Source organism: Peromyscus maniculatus, chromosome 14 (assembly GCF_049852395.1).
Source record: "Peromyscus maniculatus bairdii isolate BWxNUB_F1_BW_parent chromosome 14, HU_Pman_BW_mat_3.1, whole genome shotgun sequence".
Classification (NCBI taxonomy): domain Eukaryota; kingdom Metazoa; phylum Chordata; class Mammalia; order Rodentia; family Cricetidae; genus Peromyscus; species Peromyscus maniculatus.
Genome location: NC_134865.1, coordinates 75,499,121 through 75,515,102, shown reverse-complemented (window position 1 = coordinate 75,515,102; position 15,982 = coordinate 75,499,121). Strand labels below are relative to the sequence as shown.

Here is a 15,982-nt window from a genome sequence, read left to right as displayed (position 1 = left end):
GGATGATTTCTGGTAACGTGCATTTAGAAGCTCCAGGAGGTAGAACCAATTCCTGAAGGCTGTAAACAACAAGTCCACTGGATTGTGTTTGTGGCTTTCTGTTCCTCTAATCATTTAATGGTCAGAATGAAACAGGAATGAAGTTAGAGTTAAAAAGACAGCATATAAGTCCTAGGTGTCACAGGGTAGGTTTGCAGCTAACATCTAACCTATACTTTCTAAGTCACTTTGAAAAGAACGCATCTCTGTGTTCATGCTCCCTGGTTTCTTTAGGGAAACACACATTAACAAAAACTTGCCTCGATGCTGACAGAACCCTACCTGCATCTGTGTAACCAACTGTCCTGTCTGGCAGCAAGGGACATGTTCAAATAGAGACTTGTTCTCCTCTCTTTGGCTATCAGACTTCTGGAGGGAAGCTGCCTTGTCTGGCAGTGAAGGAAAACTCCTAAAGGAATCTGTGTCTGCAGAGCCTGGATGGCTGATCTGAATTTCAGTACTGTAGAGAGATGGGAACACTGCAGGTCAGAGGCTAATGACCTTCTCATGGGCTAAGTGCTGCTCTCTGGAACAGCCATGTTTCCTCCCTCTGTGTCAGAACTGAACCTTGTGGCAGTAGAGTCTATTCACTTAGCAGACAACCAGCTTTAATCCAAAAGCTAAGAATGCCAGCAGGGAATATCTTGAGCCTGTGGAGAAGCTTCCCTCCTGTCCTGAGGCTCCTGCCTAAATGAGCAGCACTTTGAGTAGGCTGAGAGCAATTTTCCATTATAAGCCGTGAGAGGGCTGGGGGGTTAGCTCAGTGGACAGGAGTTCGCCCAGAAAACACAATAACCTGCTTCAGTTTATAGCACCAGAGGAAAAAGAAAATCATGAGAGCAAACTTGGACATGGAACCTCCAGCATGTGTCAAGTCTTCAGTCACGAGAATGACTCACGAGAGGTCCCGAGGAAGAACCACCCAGCCTGGCTCCTCATGGGTGCCTGACACTGTGAGATATTCCATGTTTATTCTTTCAAGCTGTGCATTTATTTGGGGGCAATTTATTCTGCATCAAGAGATGTGTGACAAGAGCAGTCTCCCTCTTAGACCTTAGGACCAAGGGCAAGAGTGTGGACAGACAAGTCAGAAGACAACCTGCAGGCTCTCACTGAAATGACCAAGGTAAGTCCTTCACGCTCTGACTCCATCTTTGTTTCCTCACAGATTTCTCAGTCCTCTCTTTTCCCCCACCACAGTCACGTCTGCCTTTACATGTATTTGAGAGTTCCAGGGACATGTCCATGGTGCACAGATTAGACCAAATAAATGAAATCACAATAAATAAAGAAGCTACAACCCAAAATTATGATTGAAATGGTAACTCTGCTCTGTCAGGAAGGAACAATTCAAATTAATCTGACTCACACCTAACTTGTTTTTAAATTATGGTCTTTGTGTTTTTTTTTTTTCCTTTACACATGCTGTGTCCCTGAGCTTGGAGACCTACAGACATTTTGAAGGCATAAGCTTGTTTTTGGTCTCATCATTAATAACAGTACTTAAATCTTGAATTTGCCAAATCTGATTGTTTTCCATAACTACCTCATGTGGATCATTTCAGCACCACAGCGGTGTCTCACAGAGGATTCTTCCCTAGTCAGAAGTCGTTCTTTCTGCTCCTCTTCCTCTCCCCTCGCAGAGACAATGATGGCCACCACTGTTGCTCTGTCCTTCATGCCTAAGACCCTGTTGCATCCTCACAGCACCTGCTGAGGTGAGCCACGGTGTTGACTGTGTACTGTGAAGGATCCCAGGACCAGACACTAGTTGATGCTGAGTCAGTCCAGGAGTGTGATCCAGACCAGCTCCATCACCACAGTTTTGGAACCTGCTGACCCATACCCAGCCTGGCTGTGAGGACACACTGATGTAACAGCTGAAGAATCATACAGCCTTCCTGGTGGTGTGAAGGATGGCTTTGTATATCCAACTGTTTGAGTTATTATAAGAATTCCATGCACAGACACCTGACCTACAGACATTTCTTCCCATCCTGGGGGTTGTCTCCTCACACTAACAATACTGGGGAACCAAAATTTCACATATATAATTCAATCCAGCATTCCACCACTAAGCTAACTCCATAGCCCTCTTCTCTTTCTCCTTGAATGTTTACTTTATGTGGTTGCATGTGTTTGTGAATGTGTACGTGTACATCCATATGCACATCCACATGAAGGTCAGAGGTCAACTTCAACTGTCATTGCTCTTCCATCTTGGTTTTAGGATAAGGTCTCTCCATAGGCCTAGAATTCATTGTATTGTCAAAGTTGGCTCTCCTGGGAGTCCCAGGGACCCACCTGTCTCCACCCCAGAGCTGGGACCACATATTCATGTGATCATAGTTGGCTTTTTTACTTCAGGGATAAACTCAGATCCTCATGCATATGGGACCAGCACTTTACCCACCTGGCCACTTCCCTAGTCCTCATTCCCTTGATAGTGTCTTTAGTTGCACAAAGCTTGACTTGCCTCTGGCCAAAAGTAGAGAAGTCAGCAGACCCTGGCCTGAAGTCTCTGAAACTGTGATTCAAACCAAACCTTTGCTTGCCTCAGTGGGTTATCTCAGATGTGCTGCCCCAGTGACATAAGGCTAACTGACACACCCCTCTGTCTACTGTCTGCTCTGTAACCTCAGTAACAACAGGAACAGATGGAGGCAGCCAGCTGGATGGCAGCTCAGCATCCTTGTAGAAATACCTGGAGTTGGCTGTGACAGTTTTAGGGGGAGAAAGTGCAGAGACGATCTGCAGTTCATGCAGTTCACAGTGGTTTCCTTTTGGAATCATCCCATCTGGTGGGGTTACCTTAGATACTCTGTCCTGGCCTTAGTTTGGACCACAGGTCTCTGAACTCATTACTGTAAACATGCTGTAGATCTAGTACATGGTGAGGCATAGGCTGGGAATGAATGCTCCATAGTGCACATCTCCTGCAGTCTGCTTATCAAGTACCTATTGCAAACCTTCCTGGGAGTGAGTATTGTTCTCTGAAAGAGATGTTGTAGCCATTCTGAGAAAGCTTTGCTACCATGGGTTCTGATAAACTGTACCATGGCTAGCCTTGTCGTCTGCAAGGGGGTCACTCTTGATTCATGATCGGAGCTGCTTCAGTGTCCTCCTGGGCTCTGCCAACCACACACAACACCTGGAGGGACAAGTGCTCTTCCCATTCTTGAATATTGGAGTGGGTTTCTGATGTTGCTGACGGGGTAGGTGGAAGAGGCAGCCTGGCCCTTGATGGTCATTATAACCATTGCCACTGCTACTCTTATCTCTTCCATAGTGCTTCATGGTTGGTATTCTCTGATTATTGCTGTGTAGACATGAGACCTTGGTAACTACCTCTGACAAGTAATTTGGCCATGATCATTTTATGTCAGACTATTATTAGATGTGATGGGTCACGTTGCAGAAGCAGGGAAGGAAGCATATGGTGCATTGTGTTTTTTAGACCACTACCCAACCCCACCCAATGCCACCCCACCACACAGCCACTTACCATTGTTAAATTATATAAAGTGATCCTTCAACATGAGCCATGCATGGAGTTCGCAGAGTTTCAACCTGAGTAAACTGCAGCCTACAGGCCCTTTCCTTTCTCCTCCACACTCCATTGCCTGCTTTGAAAGCTGGGCCTGTCCCTGTAGGGAGACATCATCACCAAGGCAATGTTTGATGGCCAAGAGGTGAGAGAATCCTCAGCACCCAGGGAATGAGGAAAAGTGAACACTGCTATCTAAGTCCTAGATTCCCATAAGAGGTGGACTCAGACTTTGGCCACATGTTCCAGACATAGATCTGGTCAGCTTGAGATGCATTCAGTACCAGGCTCCTTATATACCTGCACAGAATCCAGGAAAAATGGTGGGATACAGCTGGGGAGTGTCAGTGCCCATGGTGGTAGACCTGCCTCAGGACACTTTGCAAAGATGTTTGGGACATTTGTTTGCTTTCAATAAATGGGTCCCCTTTTTTTTCTCACCTTACATCCTTCAGGGAATGTTCTTATCCCAGTTCTCACTGGGAAAGGGGGTCCTTTGAGGGCCACACTAGGCTGTGATTCTATGCTGATCTCAATTCCACCTGTCAAGAGTGTCCTTAGGATCTTTAAGACACAAGCAAGTCTCAAACTGAATGTTCTTCAACTTTCCCTCTCTGGCTGTGTTTCAAGACTCGGAGGATCATCAATGAATACAGGTGCCCCATGCCAAATACGTCTAGGCCTCATCTCCTCCTCCATCTACACACCAAGAAAGCTCATCTCCTGAGCTCAATCATCAACTTTCCTCTCCAGCTGTCCCCTGGAAAAGCCATAAATGACAATCCCTATCTTTGAACAACTCAGTTCTCTGCATTGTAACCACGCAGAATCACTTTCCTAAGACAAGAAACACTGATCAACACCCCCCATGCTCCCTGCGGCCCTGAGGAATTTCAGAATCCTTCCAGAGCCAGGCTCTTTGCCATCCTGTGTCTGTAATTGTTTCTTCCTTTTCACCACCTTTATGTTCTGTTGTTCTAAAGATCCACCTCATCTCTGATTCTTAGATATGCCTCCATTACTGTGTGCCTTGCCCAAAGCATTCTTTCCGGTCATTTGACCACCTTCAAGCCCTCCTCTGAACTCAGCACAGAGGTCACATAATCCGTGTGCTCTTTTGGGAGTTCTCTGTGAAGTATCCAGGGCCTTGATTTATGATCCACCTGTACACCACCATGGTGATGCCTTGGGCACAGAACCATGGCTTGGTGAAAACTGTTCCTCTGGCATCAGGACACTTGAAGAACATCCTGCCAGTCATAATGTCTAGGTATGAAGTCGTGAAAATGACTAAGCTTCTCTGTGCCTCAGTTTCCTCATCCATAAAAAGGACTGATAATAACATGTAGGTCAGAGGTCCATCACAGGAGTCACAGAGTGTGAGTGAGAATCTCTCCTATCTTGTGGTCACTAGAGGACACACCCTTGCCAACAGGAACTGAGTGAACACTGCCTGGCCACTTTGTGTGCAGTAATACCTTTTTTGAGCCTTTGTTCAAAGCACTGCATTTTGGGTGATAAAGTTGGACATGTCCATTTGTTGGGTCAGGCTGGTGATATGCCAATCTAGAAAACGGGTACTGGGCCCTAAGTAGGAGTGCTGGGGAAAAGGAGCTGGTCTGATCAATTGGCCCCTCAACATGAGTGAAGGCTCCAACAGTGGGCCATGTATGTGTATGGCCAGCATCTGCTGCAAAGGGCAGTGGGTGGCAGAGCCTAGGGACTGGAGAGGGAAAGCACAAGGCAAGAACTTGTCACCAGGAGGTACCAGATGCAGGAGTGAGAATCAGTGCAGCAGCTTCCTTCTCAGTCCTGGTCCTGGTCCTCATGGATTGGCCTGTAAGCTTTCATGATCCCATCAAGGCCATGGAAGCTGAAGGTGGATGTGCCTAGAGAGTATGCTGAGACTGAGCCTACCTGATAGTGCCCACATTTGGGGTATAGGTCAATACAGGTGAGTCAGCATGGAAAGGGCATAAAGATAGATTCCAGACTCAGAAGCATAAGCAGTTGCTCCCAAGAGACCTGAGAGCCTGTCACTCACAGTTCAAGGCTCCTGTGTATGTAGGAGTGTAGCTAGAGTTTTCCTGCCTTGCCCACAGTCAGGAAAAATCTCTCTCACCCGCCAGTCCCACAGCGACTCAGAGCCAACAAAGTAAACACAGAGACTTATATTGCTTCCAAACTGTATGGCCATGGCAGGCTTCTTGCTAACTGTTCTTATATCTTAAATTAACCCATTTCTATAAATCCCTACCTTGCCACGTGGCTCGTGGCTTACCGGCATTTTCACATTCTGCTTGTCCTGGCGGCGGCTGGCAGTGACTCCTTCTGCCTTCCTGTTCTTTCTTTTCTCCTCTCTGTTAGTCCCACCTATACTTCCTGCCTAGCCACTGGCCAATCAGTATTTTCTTTATTGACCAATCAGAGCAACACTTTTGCCATACAGAACATCCCACAGCATGGGAGTCATGGAGTTAGTCAAGGTCACTGTCCAAGCCAGGTATACAAAGCCAATCAGAGCACGGAGTGCAGGATGTACACACCCACATGCAGGCTCCCTCCTGGTCTCCTGGGCAGAAGCCTCTCCACTTGGGAAGCTCTAGCCTTACTTGGGGTTGGAGATTTTGGCCAGAAAGAGGGTTGTCTGAGTATTTGTTTCAGAGACAAACATCAGGAATGGCCTGTTGAATCGTACTGTGATAGATTTAAATTGTGAACTTATATAGACCTCTTCGAATTCTGTGGCAGCAGCTGCTTCTGTGCCTGTCTCAGCCACGTCCAGCACAGCCTTGTGGACCACCTGTAGAAGAAAGACATCACTCACTGGAGACCAAGGAGGGCAGGAGAGCAGATTCCTGGAGCAAGCATCCACTACTGGCCTCAGCGCCTGGTAAAGTTGTTTGTTCCTACCATGAGCTCTACCGCTGGTTTTCTGAGTCTCTGGTCAAGGTGTAAGATGAGGCCTGCCCTGGGTCTACTAAGTTTCTAACAATCTGTGTTGCCCTAAAACACATCTGCGAACTGGAATATGGGTGTAGGAATCCCTATTCCTTACTCCACAGGCAGCTTCTCAGTGTTCCCACAGTGAACAGCCAGTGTGGTGGCAGCCAATGCAGGTTTCGGCATCCCTCCTGCTCCAGACTCCTTGGGAAATACAACAGCAATGAACAGGGCATGGCTTCTCTTTACCAAACTGCCATGTCCTACTTGTACAGATTTGTACCGCAGAGTCAGAGTGGGCATTGGACAGCAAAAAGACATTGCCTGACTGTGCATCTGGAAATGTAGTGTGGAGTCCTAATGCATCTTCTCCCTGATCCTTTTTTTTGTTTGTTTGTTTTTCTGAGACAGGGTTTCTCTGTGTAGCTTTGCGCCTTTCCTGGATCTCGCTCTGTAGACCAGGCTGGCCTCGAACACACAGAGATCCACCTGGCTCTGCCTCCCGAGTGCTGGGATTAAAGGCGTGCACCGCCGCCGCCACCGCCGCCGCCGCCGCCGCCGCCGCCGCCGCCACCGCCGCCGCCGCCGCCGCCGCCGCCGCCACCACCACCACCACCGCCTGGCTCATCTCCCTCAATCTTAAGCTTTTCATCCCAACTGCCACTCATCCCTTGTTACTTTTTTACTGCTACTGTTCTGTGTGCTAGTCAAGAAGTACTGGGTCAGCTGTGCAGTGAAGAAGCTGAGGCTGGAAATGTTTTGTCCTGCAGTGGATTGTGGGTGGCATCCGTAATGCAGCATAGGGTGGTGTCTATGGTGGCCTAACATCAAGCATGGACTCTTCCCCAACTGTACTACTCCTGGGTGAGATTTGTTCAGGGGGTAGATAAAGCACTGGCTGAATGCTCTCCAGCAAGAATATCTAGGTTGTAATACAACACTCCCAGGATGAGGGAATCTCAGAAATGCAGGCTTTCTCACACATTTACCATTCCCTCTTGCCACTTGGCCTTCAGCATACATACTCTGGCACCCAGTGAGAACCACCCAGTGTGTCTTGACTTACCTGAGAGACTCTCAGCTCCTTGGCTCCTGTGATCCCAGACAGGTCAGCCAGCATGGAGAAGACTTCCCTGATGCCCAGCTGTGGAAGGATCTTCTCCAGGCTGTAGTCAGTGGAGATGGAGAACTTGGGCATGTAGAGATCATCGATCATCCTGAGAATGTAAAGAGAAATGTAAGAGTCCTTGGACTCCATTGCCCCACCATCCCACCTTGTTGCTAAGGCAACTCTCCACAGACAGCCCTCTCACAGGAGAGCAGCCATCTTTCCGTCCATTTTAGACCATTTGATTTTCCTTTCCTAATGCATTAACTAACCATCAATGCCTGAGAGTTTCTACAGGGGCAGATGATGAGGCTAGGTACTAGTCAGTCCCTTACCGAGAATACTTTACTCCTCGATCCACAAACTGCAGTCCTTCCCTGTCATGTGGACCCTCAGACTTCATCGAATGATTCTTCTATTTAAAATTGAGCGTTCCATCCAACTCCACCTTTCGTTACGCTTGGACACTCTCCCTTTTAACTTCACTGCATCTCACTTTTTAACTATTCAAATAATGATTAATTGTATTTTCAATCACCTAGTCTCTCCACATCAATTTCAAGGTAAGCCTGTGAGGATAAGAAATTTTATGCTATCATCTCTGATACCCTCTCAAGGTCTAAATCAGAGCACAGCACATATTAGGTCTTCAAGTCATCACTCCATGATGGTGAATGAATGAGTGATGAGAGGATGAGGTGGCTACAGAGGGCACAGCTGATTCTCAGAGCTGGTCTCATCTCAACCTCACTCCTTTCAGCCTTCCAAAACCCATTCAAGATTTCCTGTAATTACAGACTGTTAGACAGCTCCTGTTCTAGTTGATGTTATCTTGTGAACAACAAAAATGACATTAAAATTTGCCTCAACTACCAAGTTCCCAGAGGGAAAATCACCTCCATTTCACCTGCCCCTCTGACTCTCCAACCACTTCAAAGAGTATTAGTGAGACTCTGAGGGACAGTGACACTGGGCTGACAGCATGATGAGGAGCCAGATCAGCTCTGGTTCCTGTGCACACACACCTGGGACTCAGAGAGTCCTTCCACTTCTTCAGGGTCTCTGGTCGTAAGCTGGCTTCCAACTGCTGCATTTTGCCCTCATCAGGGAGGATGAACAGGGCACTGGCATTGCCTGTGTACTTCAGCTCCACCACAGAGCAATTCAGATCCTCATCCCGGAAGTAGGGTGTGGTCAGAAATGTATGGTGCATCATGGGCACCTTCACAGTCCTCTTCTTGTCCAAGTAGAATTCAGACTCAAATGTGAAATGAGGCTCAAAGGGGCTCTTCCATTTCCCTAAATGTCAAGCAGGCCATCAGAATGTAACAGCACAGGAGAGACTCCAACTCCACCCCATTTCTGCCTATCTTCTGAGTTAGGGAGCAATCAATCCATCTTCAACAACACAGATTGTAATATCCCTTGGAGCTTGCATAGTCTGGACTGGAAAAAAACTTGAAAGATACAGAACTATGAATGGGAAGTGATCTGCAGACTTGGTATGGAAAGGAAAATTCAAAACCAAAGCCTGGATACTTGAGATACCTGAGAAACAATTTGGAATCTGAGATTGGGGTGATTTAGAGAGAAATGAAAGTGAAAGTGGCAAGACAGGAGCCTGGGGAGATTTGGGGATCCCTTCTTCCTCAGGAGGAACCCTGTCTAGAAGGCAGTTGCTTGTGGGACAGGTTTCCAGGGCAACACAAACAGACGGAATCTCCAGGAAGTGATCTGTTGATAGTGCTCCTCAGTGTGAACCAAGTAATGGAAGGCTAAGCCCAGAGCCAAGTGTGGGCTTAGAGTCAAGCTCCAGGGCCCTGGAACTTCCCAGAGTTGGATTATCAAGATCCCATAGTTGGTTGACTAAGACATGGGTAATGAGTCCTCTTCTCATTATGAATATTGGCTATGTTCACCTCCATGAATCACACATATCCTGTCCAGACTTTGTGCATATTCCAAATGCATGAGACCATCTGCAATACACCCTTGTGGCCTGGGTACTTTGACAATTTCTTGGGTTCAGAATGCAGCAGCATAAACACACACACCCCACCTTGGTGCTTGAGAACTGGGCCCAACAGAAAGAGCCACGCCCTGCAGTCTAATCTTTCAGGCCATCACTCTGCTTCCCTTTCCTTCAGAGCTCAGCAGCAATGTGGCCATCCTGGACTCCCGACCTCTGTCCTCCTATCCACTTCTGTTCATGGTCAATTTTCTTTGTCTACAGTCTCAGAGCTTGTCCTCCTGTACCCTGGACAGCCTCCAGTGTACTCCACGTCTAGCCACATCAAGATTTTCATCAGGCATTGTTTTGTGGGCTATCACCTCCAAAACCCTTACCCAAACAATTCCAGCCCTGTTTCCCAAATCACTAGCTCCCTACCTCTAGAATCCCTGGCTCAGGAGTGAGTGTTGTGTACTGTGACCTCCCAGGCTGCCAAGCTATTAGTTTTACAAAACGAAAATTCCACAAAGCAGCCAGACACTGAACAGAGAACACAGCATGGCTGATCTTTCTTCTCACTAGTGGCTTTGCCCCAGTCTCTGCTTTTCCATGCCCAGGTCCAGCTTGATGCATAAAGGATCAGGGGAGAGGTCCTGCATAGGAATGCATGAAGGGCTCTTCACTAGCGATGGCACTTGCTACATTCTCCTTAAGATTGGGTAGCCAAGCCCCTTAGGTAAAAAGTCTCTAACCCACCCTGACACTCCTAGAAACATAGGCTCTCCTGCAGGGATGGACACCTTCTAAAGGAGCAGGTTAGAAATGCTGATGTGGGCACACGGAGGGACTCTGTCTTTGCAGGGAGCAGCCCTGACTTCTCCCCACTCAGGTAGGAAAAATTGAGCCCTCATAGGCTGAGAGCTCTGAGGTTCTTTTGATTAATTACCAAGAACTTCAACCATTATCCAGAACACCACAGAGGAGAGGTAAGGCCTATTAGTAGTAAGTTATGCACCCATGTCTGTAAGTCTGTGTGTACCTCCTTCCCAGTGGTCAGTATATGGCCACAAGGTGCCCAGCCACCACCCTCTCCACCTACTCCTGAAACAGCCACCATCCTCTCACCTTTAAAGTAGATGTAATTCATCAGCACCATTATTGTATTCTCATCCAAGTCCGAGATCAGTTCCTTGATTTTCCCCTGGGTCTGTTTGTTCACATAGTCATTGATGAGCTTTTTTGCCTCATCAGGCTGCTGGAAGTCAGCCACAGAGGCCTCAGCCTGATACAGTGCCCTTGCCTTCTCCTTGAACTCTGCCAGGATCTGTAGGTGCTTTTCAATAAACATGGCACTACCTGTTCTGATCTGCACCTGGTCACCTGACTGGCTGAGCATGTGGAGTAGATGCCCAAAGCCCTGGTGGATGGCTGCCTCAGGGGTCTCTGTGAGACTGAACTTGAGACCTTCCAGAATCTCTTCCAGGGTTTTGTTCCTTGCTCCCAGTGACAGGATGGCCAAGGCTGTTGAGATGCTGAATGGAGAAAAGACAACATTTTTATCTGGATTATTTAAAGCCAACTCCTTGTAGAGGCTGAAGGCGAAGTCAGTGTTGGTGGAGGTCAGTGCTAGATTGTCCACTGGTGTCCTGTTGTTTTGGTTTTCCTGGACAGCAGTGTCCTTTCCCAATGTGTCATCTGGTTGGCAGAGGACATCAGGGGAGATCTCAGCCATTACTCCGTTCTCCTGGTTGAAAAGAAAAGATCATTTAGTTAAGGAGGGTCATGTGTTTCCCTGACTACCTCCTTGTCCTCCCACTGTGTTCCTGCACTGTGTGCCTGCTCTGCTGCCCCTTTGATGCCCTTGTGACTGTACATGGGAGGCTCTCTGGACACTCAGATGGTAGTACCACCGCCTCTGCTCCCTTTACTCCAGGAAGAATTGCTGTTGCAGCAACCAATATTCCTAGTAGAGAAACAATACCCAGAAGGATGAAGAGATTTTCCAGGGTCACATGGTAAGGAAGGGAAGAACTTGGGGATGGGCTCAAGCCTTGTGAATTCTGAATGTCTTTTCTCCTCTTCTAAATTGGCATAAGGATTCATCAGAAAGCAGGGCATCTCCTCCTTTGCATTTATGTCTTCTACCCCATCATCAATTTCTGTTTGGGACTCAGGGAAAGATCCTTAGACCAGTTATTTAGCATAGCATCCATCCCAACCTACAGCAGATATATCCAAGTAATCCCACATCCATGGACTGTAACGAGTGCCTGTTTCTGGGAGTGTGAAGGGTTAACTGAGGGCAGTTCTGGAGACAACTGGTACAGCACCAAAGCCTTGGTACCCCTGACCACAAATATTAGTAGGACCAATAGGGTAGGTGCTCTCAGCCCTGCCAGGATAGCACATGGAAGTTTGTATCTCTGCTTCAAAGGCCTCCTGATGGGAAGGAACTTGAGTGGTGTTTGTGTCTCTGAGATCTGGACCATATATCATTTTGACTGTTAGGATGTCTGTGTGGGGCAAAATAATAGGTGGACCTCTATGGACAGCATGTTGAGTGACCTAGGGTACACTATTTGTAAAACTCTATGGCTTATTAGGAACACTGTGTGTATTTGTGGGGAATGTCCAGAGGGCCATCTCCTCCATACACCTCTGTACTGGAGCACAAGCATCATTAAAAACTACAGTTGAAGGTTTGTGATCATGGTAAACACTGCCAGCCTCCTTTAGCCTCTGTCCACACTATAGAAGAGTTTAGAGGAGAACGTAGATGCTAGAGGAATAGGAAGGTGAGGAAGAAGAACAGAGGAGAGAGGACCAGATGGGAAAAGAGGCCGGAGTGAGAAAATGGAGTGAAGAGGAGGGAGGACTGGATGAGGGAGGGGGATCAGATGAGGGAGCCAAGGGGATGATGGATGGGAGGGAAGACTAGAGAGTGTAGGAGTAGAATGGAGGGAGCAGGGAAGGGAGGTGTTGGAGCTGAGACCCATGTGCCCAGGGTGATACAGACCCATGCCTGCAGAGGAGCCAGGGACTTTGGCTGCCTTTTCCCTCTGTTTACTGTCAGACTGATGCAACCATTTGTGGTGGTATTGTGTTCCCCAAAATATTGTGCACCCTAATAAACTCATCTGGGTCAGAGACAGAACAGCCTCAATATACAAAGGCTGGAAAATGGTGGCACTCACACCTTTAATCCTAGCATTCCAGAGGTAGAAATCCTCTGGATCTCTGTGCATTCAAGGCCACATTGGAAACAGCCAGGCATGCTCACACATGGCTTTAATCCCAAGAAGTGAGCCTTTAATCCCAGGGAGTGATGGCAAAAACAGAAAGAAATATAAGGCATGAAGACCAGAAACTAGAAGCATTTTGCTGGTTAAGCTTTCAGGCTTTTGAGAAGCAGTTCAGCTGAGATTCATTATGGATGAGGACACAGAAGCTTCCAGCCTGAGGAAGCAGGATCAGCTGAGAAACTGGTGAGGTAAGGTGGCTGTGGCCTGTTCTCTCTCTCTGATCTTCCAGCGTTCACCCCAATACCTGGCTCAGGTTTGATTTTATTAATAAGACCCTCTAAGATTCATGCTACAACCATTTCTTTGGAAAGCATTCAACCATATTTTATGTCAAAATTATTTCCACAGAAAACAGGCTAGTCTGTTTGTGGAGGAGACCCGGTTCAGTGGCTGACTTGTAACCTTCTTTTCCTTATTAAAAAAGGGTGTGGTCCCTCTTCTTGGCCATGTGATCTGTTTGGAAGTGAGGTCCCTGACCCCAAGACATGTTCTCTCTGCTGTAAGCACTGCAGGATTGTGACCACCAACACAAAGACTCTGTCACTGTCCTGTCTCCTATAGCTGCCCCTGGCATAGTCAAGGTCTCAATACTTCGTCCCCGTGGAGGGTCAGAAGCAGCAGGCTCTGTTCCCTCTCCAGGAGCATAGCCCACAGCACCTGCATCTTCATACACATGAAGACCCAGACTGGAGAGAAGATTCATATGCACCCCAGAAATGTCCCCTGATTTCAACCCAGTGTCCCAGGAACAACTTCTCATACCTCCAAACCTAGACTCAGGTCATAACCATTACCACACAGTCCTGCAAACGCACATTTCTTATCCTCAGAGAGAAAGAATCCTGGGCATTACCTGCAGAGCTGAAGCCCGCTGCCAGAGCCTGTGATAGCTGAGTTCTGATGTTCGGGTGGCTGCCTGCCTGGTGTGTTGCTGTCCCCAAGCACATTGATGCCTATTTATCCCCACCAGGGACTCCTCCCTCTTCTTAGGAAATGCTGGCATAAATAAATTGTGCTCTGTGCTGAGTTTGGAAAAATACATATACATGGGCTGATTTCTTGTAATGTGCATTTAGAACTCCAGGAAGCAGAACCACATCCTGATGGGAAATCCCCTAACTATGTTCTAAATCACAAGCCCACTGGATTACCATTCTGCCTGTTTCTCTATTGTTTAATGGTCAGTGTGGAACAGGGGAGAAGTCAGAGTTAAAAAGACAGGGCACCAGCTGAACTTGTCACCAGTTACGGCTGCAGATAACAGTTGTCCTAGATTTCTAAGACACTTCAAAAAGAATACAACAACTTTATGACCATACCCCCAAATTCCTTAAGTGAACTCACACAGTAATAAACACAAGCCTCAATGCTGACAGAACCCCACTTGGATCTGTGTAACCGTCCTGTTTGGCAGCAATGGGTATATTCTCAACTGAGACTTGCTGTCCCCTCTTTGGCTCTCAGAGCTCTGAAGGGAAGCTGCCTTGTTTGGAAGTGAACGAAAACTTTGTGTCTGCAGAGCCTGGCTGGCTGATCTGAATTTCAGCACTGTAGAGAGATGGGAACACTGCAGGTCAGAGGCTAATGACCTTCTCATGGGCTAAGTGCTGCTCTCTGGAACAGCCATGTTTCCTCCCTCTGTGTCAGAACTAAACCTTGTGACAATAGAGTCTATGAACTTAGCAGACAACCAGCTTCAATCCAAAAGCTAAGAATGCCAGCAGGGAACATCTTGAGCCTGTGGAGAAGCTCCCCCATCTTGATGATGTATCTGCCTCCCTGAGGTTCCCACCTCTGCATTTTAAACTTGCCTTGATTTGTGACTTTGTTTGGTTAAGCTATCAAGTTTTCATGAAACTGAGCACCTTTGAAAGGGCCCTATCCACTCTAAGTGAACTAAAGTGTCTATGTTTTGACACTCCTGTGTGTCAATCACTTGCTTCTGCTGGTTCTTGCCACTCCCTTCCCCTCCCCCCTAGTTCAAGTCTAAATTTTAGAGTCTGCATTTCCAGCTCTTTCTCTTCCCCATTGGCTAGACTTACGTCAATTTGACACCCTCTATAGCCGTCTGAGAGGAGGGACCCTTGATTGAGAAAGTGCCTCCATCAGTGGGGGCTATAGTTGTGGGAATTCTGCTATTCAGTCCAATGACCAATTGTATGGAGCGTGTTTTTTTGGTCCAATAGGTGTTGTCTTTACTCAAGATATGTGACCCCTTAAGAACTGTGGGACAATGGCCCTGCCCTTTGTTGGGCTGGTTGGAGTAGATAGTGAGGGGTCAGAAAAGCATGGCTTACAGTTTGGTTCCCATCACACTTGGGCAGAATGGCAGGACCTCAGCAGCTGAATCAGTGGCCACGTCTCAGCTTTGTTCTGTGTCATGAGTGTACCTTATTGATTTCACATGTTAATAAACCTGATTTGAACCCAGAATTCTGTCCTGCAATATCTGGCACCCAGTGTTTTATTGGTTATAGTCAATCTCTTTCCAAAGAAGAAAAGGGGATATGATATATTAATGGTGGGAAAAGGGTAGATTATTATGATGAAAAGAAAAGATAGATTACTGCATCCACTTTAGGCAAAAAACAGCTGTTAATCTCAAATATTTTACATTGGTATGGAATTTAGGTTATTGATACAAATTTAAAGTCAATTTTTCACACTGTATGTGTATTTTTACTCTATTTGATGTTATTATGTTTATGCAGCTCATTTAAATATGTAATATATAATATAAAACCCAGATTAATAGTCATCTAAATAGTCAAATTTATAGCCATATTAGGTTTTCTAGGTATACAAAGATATGTTTCAATTAGAAACCTTGTGACGATGAAGTCTTTTAACTTAGCAGACAACTAACTTCAATCAAAAAAACTAAGAATACCAGTAGATAACATCTTGAGCCTGTGGAGAAGTTCCTCCAATTGATGCACCTGCCTTCCTGAGCAGCTCTTTGAGTAGGCCCAGAGAGATTTCCCATTATAAGCTGTGAGAGGGCTGGGTGTTAGCTCAGTGGTCGGGGGGATTGCTTAGAAAGCACTAGACCTTGGTTCAGTTTATAGCACCAGAGGAAAAAGAAAGTCATG

General features: G+C 46.9%; 1 protein-coding gene across 3 annotated transcripts in view; it reads right to left on the bottom strand.

Moving 5' to 3' along the window:
* LOC102920977 (serine protease inhibitor A3N-like) overlaps window positions 1-15,982 on the bottom strand; it is a 46,107-nt gene that overhangs the window by 16,578 nt on the left and 13,547 nt on the right. The window contains exons 1-5 of one of the 3 annotated variants that reach the window (XM_076551304.1): window positions 13,744-13,908; window positions 10,714-11,332; window positions 8,663-8,936; window positions 7,596-7,746; window positions 5,756-6,389 (exon numbers count right to left, since the gene is read on the bottom strand). In XM_076551304.1, the coding sequence (XP_076407419.1) occupies window positions 6,195-6,389; window positions 7,596-7,746; window positions 8,663-8,936; window positions 10,714-11,332; window positions 13,744-13,893 (1,389 nt within the window). In that variant the 5' untranslated portion in view covers window positions 13,894-13,908 and the 3' untranslated portion in view covers window positions 5,756-6,194. Of the gene's footprint in view, window positions 1-5,755; window positions 6,390-7,595; window positions 7,747-8,662; window positions 8,937-10,713; window positions 11,333-13,743; window positions 13,909-15,982 lie in introns of those variants that run through there. The other 2 variants (XM_042261119.2, XM_016009145.3) reach the window with 2 other exon arrangements.